The following is a 7,682-nucleotide window of genomic DNA, read 5'->3' as shown; positions in this document are numbered from 1 at the left end:
TCTTGCCTAGTTTAATAAAGGTTAAATAAAAAATAGATTATTAACAGATGATGTCATGTAGGCCTACTGATTGGACTGTAATGTTTTCTTAGTTGTTTTGGGAACGAAAGGTTGAATCAGTTTGCATGATAAAGTATATTCATAGCCTACCTTTTCAGGTAACGTTAGTCAACGACTCGAGCCTTGAACGCGTCTATTTTTTAAATACAAGAGCACAGACGTCAGAATAATGCGACTGTCACGTAAATATTAAACGTCATCAGTGTGCTGCCAGTTGTATTGCGACCTCTTCTTATACAGCAGTGCTTTCGACCAGAAAGAGAAATGGCTGCAAGGTTATTGCTTCGCTCGGCCGTCAGGGCCGCTACAACTTGCCGGGCCGCCCCGGTCCCTGCTCTCACCCGCGGCATGGCGGTTGGTGGTGAGTCGGTAATGTGGAGGTTTTGGGCAGAAGACATGGAAGCATCGTATTTGACATATTGATGTCTTGCCAAGGACAGGCGATGCATTGCCAGGCAATGGCGCAAGGCTTTCTAGCCAAGTTATCACAATTTTCAATCTGTCCACATTGTTCTCATTAAGTAGCTAGCTGAGCAGATTGTTTTCATGTCCTATATTGAGCTATTTTGCCTTATATAGCGACCTTTGTCAAAGGGACGGCAGGTGGTTAGAGCGTTGGACTAGTAACCGGAAGGTTGCAAGTTCAAACCCCCGAGCTGACAAGGTTCAAATATGTCGTTCTGCCCCTGAACGAGGCAGTTGACCCACTGTTCCTAGGCCGTCATTGAAAATAAGAATATGTTCTTAACTGACTTGCCTAGTTAAATAAAGGTAAAACAAATTAAAATAATAAAGTCAAAGATGGTACCTTAGTTTAGGGTTCTAGCTAGCGCGTCAGCGAGCTATCGGTCTCGACTTTATCATTGAATGTGCTTAGCGCGGAAGTAGCCCACTGCTAATTTTGCTAACTTTTAAACTAGCTAATGCCAACTATTTAACCTTGCTAGCTAACACTGATGACATGTTTTCAGGCATCCCCACCGACGAGGAGCAGGCCACTGGTCTGGAGAAGATAGTTATGAAGGCTGCGCAACAGGGCGCGGTGAGTCGAGATGACATTTGTTTGAAATTAATATTATTTGCGTCAACTGTGTTGCTATGGCCAACATTTACGTGACACCGGTAGTTTAACATGTCAAGTATTAATTAGTTTGGCAGTAATCTCACTCTGTTCTCAGCACTGGCCCGACATGTCTCTAGCCACATTTAGGATCCTTAAAAGGTTTGTGTGCTTTGTTCTCCATGTCACCAAGTCATACCTAGGTCTAAAACTGAACCTGTCTTGTGTGATTTCTTTCCAGGACCCCTACAGCATGTTGAAGCCCAAAGAGTATGCTGGCTCAAAGGCTGACCCCCATCTGGTGCCCTCCATCACTACCAAGAGGATTGTGGGCTGTGTCTGTATGTGACTAGCTTTATATTAGTTTTTCTACAGCTGTCTGGTAGTTATGTGGCCAGAAGCTGTACCACTCTGATTTGTCATGGCTGTCTGAGGGTTAACCTTCCTGCTCATATCTAATGTCTCCTTCAACTGATCTCTCCCTCCCTCCTATATTTCTCCCCCCTTTCTCCCCCTTCTCTCTCACTTTCTCCATTCTCTCTCTAGGTGAGGAGGATAACACTGCAGTGGTGTGGTTCTGGCTCCATCAGGGCGATGCTCAGCGCTGTCCCTCATGTGGCTCCCACTACAAACTGGTGCCCCACGAGCTGCCCCACTAAAATACACACAAACATACACCCTCTTATATACATAGACACATCACCTAGTACCTTTACATGACATTACATTCACTGAAAGATTCCAGCTTCTTTAGCATGAAGGGGGTTAGATGGTGATGTCAAATCTCAATGTTCTTTCAGGAAGTGTATTTGCACGGGGAGTTAGGTGTTTTAAATTAGAATGTTGGGCCTCTGTGTTTACCCTTTGATTTCTTTTAATCATGTGTTTGCTGTCCAATTTATCTTTATCTCATCCTAACGTCTACTTGAAAATCTATCTAACCTGCTAACCTCAATGTCAGTCTGATCACAGGACCAGTTATTGTTTAAAACGTACCTAAGGCCTAGGCCTAATGGTGTGGGACGCAATGTTATTTTTCAAACAATTCCATTCAAACAGCAGTTTACGTTGATGTATGTACTGTACACTTGGTCTTATCAAATCAATAAAGTATACTCCTTAACTCCTCTTGCTGTTTCGGTGGTGATGTAGAATAGCGTGATGGTTTTGGTCAGGGGTGGGCAAAATACAGCATGTTAATTTAAATAATACTACATCTCTAAAACCAGATGGAAAGTATGTAGAAATGATAATAGACCTATATAATTAGAAATGAGTGCCAGTTTTCTAGGCTGTAATTTGATTTTGACCAGCAAATCTGTCAACATAAAATCAGTGGCTATCTGTTTAATTTTGAAATCCCAATGTGGCCCTCGAGCCAAAATTAAGATTTAGGTCATCTGGATCTGAGAAGCCGACGCATATAATGGTGTATTCATTCAAGGACTATGATTGTCGCACTTATTTTCACAGTTTTCATTGTGGTGCCATGTGTAATGTATAGTACCCTGCTTTTTGTAAAAGCAAGCTAATGGCACGGAGGGGATAAATTACGTTATACGGGCTCCTAACCAATTGTTTTTTTTTCACTAACTTATTTTATACATGTTTTTGCTTCTGGATATCAGAACAGCGATTACTCACCTGTAACTGGATGAAGATTGTTTTCTTTAATGAGTCTGATGCGAAGGATATATTGTTTCTCCCAGACCAGGCCCAAATCCCTGTCATTTGCATGAAAAAAAAGACTAAGGTCCAGGGGGGACAGTTCTGGGTGCCATGTGATAATTAGTTTGGTGAGTGGCTAACCCGCCTCTACCATCCATTCCATTGGCCAACGTACAAAAATTGGAGAATAAACTGGATGAGCTCAGTTCAAGACTCCTACGAACAGGACATTAAAAACGGTAACATCTTTTGTGTCACCAAGTCTTGGCTGAACGACGACACGGATAATATACATTTGGCTGGGTTTTCTGTGCATCGGCAGAACAACAGCTACGTCTGGGAAGAAAAGGGGTGGTGGTGTGTCTATTTGTCAATAGCAGCTGGTGGGAGATATCTAATATTAAGAAGGTCTCGAGGTATTGCTTGCCTGAGGTAGAGTAACTCATGATAAGCCGTAGACCACGATATCTACAAAGATAATTTTCATCTATATTTTTCATAGCTGTATATTGACCATCACATGGCCATAAGCAAACAAGAAAAATGCTCATCCAGAAGAGGCGCTACTAATGGATGGGGATTTTAATGCAGGTAGACAAATCTGTTTTACCTCATCTCTACCAGCATGTCACATGCAACCAGAGGGGGAAAAAAACTGTAGACCACCAATACTCCACACACAGACGCATACAAAGTTCCCCCTTGGCAAATCTGACCATAATTCTATCCTCCTGATTCCTGCTTACAAGCAAAAACTAAATCAGGAAGTACCAGTGACTTGCTCAATACAAAAGTGGTCAGATGACACGGATGCTACGCTACATGACTGTTTTGCTAGCACAGACTGGAATATTAAATCAAATCAAATTTATTTAAATAGCCCTTCTTACATCAGCTGATATCTCAAAGTGCTGTACAGAAACCCAGCCTAAAACCCCAAACAGCAAGCAATGCAGGTGTAGAAGCACGGTGGCTAGGAAAAACTCCCTAGAAAGGCCAAAACCTAGGAAGAAACCTAGAGAGGATCCAGGCTATGAGGGCTGTGCCGGGTGGAGATTATAACAGAACATGGCCAAGATGTGCAAATGTTCATAAATGACCAGCATGGTCCAATAATAATAATCACAGTAGTTGTCGAGTGTGCAGCAAGAAGGCACCTCAGGAGTAAATGTCAGTTGGCTTTTCATAGCTGAACATTAGGAGTATCTCTACCGCTCCTGCTGTCTCTAGAGAGTTAAAAACAGCAGGTCTGGGACTGGTAGCATGTCCGGTGAACAGGTTAGGGTTCCATAGTCGCAGGCAGAATAGTTGAAACTGGAGCAGCAGCACGGCCAGGTGGACTGGGGACAGCAAGGAGTCATCATGCCAGGTAGTCCTGAGGCATGGACCTAGGGCTCAGGTCCTCCGAGAGAGAGAAAGAAAGAGAGAAAGAGAGAATTAGAGAGAGAATACTTACATTCAAACAGGACACCGGATAAGACAGGAGAAGTACTCCAGATATAACAAACTGACAGTAGCCCCCCGACACATAAACTACTGCAGCATAAATACTGGAGGCTAAGACAGGAGGGGTCCTTAGACACTGTGGCCCCATCCGAAGATAACCCCGGACAGGGCCAAACAGGAAGGATATAATCGCACCCACTTTGCCAAAGCACAGCCCCCACACCACTAGAGGGATATCTTCAACCACCAACTTACCATCCTGAGACAAGGCCGAGTACAGCCCACAAAGATCTCTGCCACGGCACAACCAAAGGGGGGGCGGACGCCAACCCAGACAGGAAGATCACGTCAGTGACTCAACCCACTCAAGTGACGCACCCCTCCTAGGGACGGCATGAAAGAGCACCAGTAAGCCAGTGACTCAGCCCCTGTAATAGGGTTTGAGGCAGTGAATCCCAGTGGAGAGAGGGGAACCAGCCAGGCAGAGACAGCAAGGGCGGTTCCTTGCTCCAGAGCCTTTCCGTTCACCTTCACACTCCTGGGCCAGACTACACTCAATCATATGACCTACTGAAGAGATGAGTCTTCAGTAAGGACTTAAAGGTTGAGACCGAGTCTGCGTCTCTCACATGGGTAGGCAGACCATTCCATAAAAATGGAGTTCTATAGGAGAAAGCCCTGCCTCCAGCTGTTTGCTTAGAAATTCTAGGGACAATTAGGAGGCCTGCATCTTGTGACCGTAGCGTACGTGTAGGTACATACGGCAGGACCAAATCAGAAAGATAGGTAGGAGCAAGCCCCTGTAATGCTTTGTAGGTTAGCAGTAAAACCTTGAAATCAGCCTTAACAGGAAGCCAGCCCTTGCCTTAACAGGAAGCCAGTGTAGAGAGGCTAGCACTGGAGTAATATGATCAAATTTGTTGGTTCTAGTCAATATTCTAGCAGCCATTTTTAGAACTAACTGAAGTTTATTTAGTGCTTTATCCAGGTAGCTGGAAAGTAGAGCATTGCAGTAGTCTAATCTAGAAGTGACAAAAGCATGGATACATTTTTCTGCATAATTTTTGGACTGAAAGTTTCTGATTTTTGCAATGTTACGTAAATGGAAAAAAGTCTTGATATGTTCGTCAAAAGAGAGATTAGGGTCCAGAGTAACACCGAGGTCCTTCACAGTTTTATTTGAGACGACTGTTAAACCATCAAGATTAATTGTCAGATTCAACAGAAGATCTCTTTGTTTCTTGGGACCTAAAACAAGCATCTCTGTTTTGTCCGAGTTTAAAAGTAGAACGTTTGCAGCCATCCACTTCTTTATGTCTGAAACACAGGCTTCTAGCGAGGGCAATTTTGGGGCTTCACCATGTTTCATTGAAATGTACAGCTGTGTGTCATCCGCATAGCAGTGAAAGTTAACATCATGTTTGCGAATGACATCCTCAAGAGGTACAATATATAGTGAAAACAATAGTTTTCAGAAAAAAAACAGAACCTTGAGGAACACCGAAATTTACAGTTGATGTCAGAGGACAAACCATTCACAGAAAAAACTGATATCTTTCCGACAGATAAGATCTAAACCAGGCCAGAACTTGTCCGTGTAGACCAATTTGGGTTTCCAATCTCTCCAAAAGAATGTGGTGATCGATGGTATCAAAAGCGGCACTAAGGTCTAGGAGCACGAGGACAGATGCAGAGCCTCAGTCTGACGCCATTAAAAGGTAATTTACCAACTTCACAAGTGCAGTCTCAGTGCTATGATGGGGTCTAAAACAAGACTGAAGCATTTTGAAACATTCTTTCTCTTCAGGAAGGCAAGGCAGTAAGTTGCTGCGCAACAGCTTTTTCAAAAATGTTTGAGAGGAATGGAAGATTCGATATAGGCCGAAAGTATTTATACAGTGCCTTGCGAAAGTATTCGGCCCCCTTGAACTTTGCGACCTTTTGCCACATTTCAGGCTTCAAACATAAAGATATACAACTGCATTTTTTTGTGTAGAATCAACAACAAGTGGGACACAATCATGAAGTGGAATGACATATATTTGATATTTCAAACTTTTTTAACAAATCAAAAACTGAAAAATTGGGCGTGCAAAATTATTCAGCCCCTTTACTTTCAGTGCAGCAAACTCTCTCCAGAAGTTCAGTGAGGATCTCTGAATGATCCAATGTTGACCTAAATGACTAATGATGATAAATACAATCCACCTGTGTGTAATCAAGTCTCCGTATAAATGCACCTGCACTGTGATAGTCTCAGAGGTCCGTTAAAAGCGCAGAGAGCATCATGAAGAACAAGGAACACACCAGGCAGGTCCGAGATACTGTTGTGAAGAAGTTTAAAGCCGGATTTGGATACAAAAAGATTTCCCAAGCTTTAAACATCCCAAGGAGCACTGTGCAAGCGATAATATTGAAATGGAAGGAGTATCAGACCACTGCAAATCTACCAAGACCTGGCCGTCCCTCTAAACTTTCAGCTCATACAAGGAGAAGACTGATCAGAGATGCAGCCAAGAGGCCCATGATCACTCTGGATGAACTGCAGAGATCTACAGCTGAGGTGGGAGACTCTGTCCATAGGACAACAATCAGTCGTATATTGCACAAATCTGGCCTTTATGGAAGAGTGGCAAGAAGAAAGCCATTTCTTAAAGATATCCATAAAAAGTGTTGTTTAAAGTTTGCCACAAGCCACCTGGGAGACACACCAAACATGTGGAAGAAGGTGCTCTGGTCAGATGAAACCAAAATTGAACTTTTTGGCAACAATGCAAAACGTTATGTTTGGCGTAAAAGCAACACAGCTGAACACACCATCCCCACTGTCAAACATGGTGGTGGCAGCATCATGGTTTGGGCCTGCTTTTCTTCAGCAGGGACAGGGAAGATGGTTAAAATTGATGGGAAGATGGATGGAGCCAAATACAGGACCATTCTGGAAGAAAACCTGATGGAGTCTGCAAAAGACCTGAGACTGGGACGGAGATTTGTCTTCCAACAAGACAATGATCCAAAACATAAAGCAAAATCTACAATGGAATGGTTCAAAAATAAACATATCCAGGTGTTAGAATGGCCAAGTCAAAGTCCAGACCTGAATCCAATTGAGAATCTGTGGAAAGAACTGAAAACTGCTGTTCACAAATGCTCTCCATCCAACCTCACTGAGCTCGAGCTGTTTTGCAAGGAGGAATGGGAAAACATTTCAGTCTCTCGATGTGCAAAACTGATAGAGACATACCCCAAGCGACTTACAGCTGTAATCGCAGCAAAAGGTGGCGCTACAAAGTATTATCATGGGGCGGCAGGGTAGCCTAGTGGTTAGAGCGTTGGACTAGTAACCGGAAGGTTGCGAGTTCAAACCCCCGAGCTGACAAGGTACAAATCTGTCGTTCTGCCCCTGAACAGGCAGTTAACCCACTGTTCCCAGGCTGTCATTGAAAAT

The 7,682-nt window shown here is 43.5% G+C and overlaps 1 protein-coding gene across 1 annotated transcript; it reads left to right on the top strand.

The window, feature by feature from the left end:
* The first annotated feature begins 222 nt into the window (after positions 1-222).
* On the top strand, positions 223-2,248 carry LOC110523434 (cytochrome c oxidase subunit 5B, mitochondrial). The gene is made up of 4 exons (XM_021602118.3): positions 223-421; positions 1,032-1,102; positions 1,362-1,461; positions 1,667-2,248. Exons 1-4 carry the CDS (start codon positions 325-327, stop codon positions 1,777-1,779), a joined length of 381 nt encoding a protein of 126 aa, XP_021457793.1. The 5' UTR covers positions 223-324; the 3' UTR covers positions 1,780-2,248.
* Positions 2,249-7,682: the final 5,434 nt, after the last annotated feature.

The sequence above is a fragment of the Oncorhynchus mykiss genome, chromosome 5 (assembly GCF_057628025.1).
Source record: "Oncorhynchus mykiss isolate SJ-2025 chromosome 5, ASM5762802v1, whole genome shotgun sequence".
Lineage (NCBI taxonomy): Eukaryota > Metazoa > Chordata > Actinopteri > Salmoniformes > Salmonidae > Oncorhynchus > Oncorhynchus mykiss.
The sequence above is the reverse complement of the archived record's forward strand: the minus strand, read 5'-3'. Positions and strand labels throughout refer to the sequence as shown.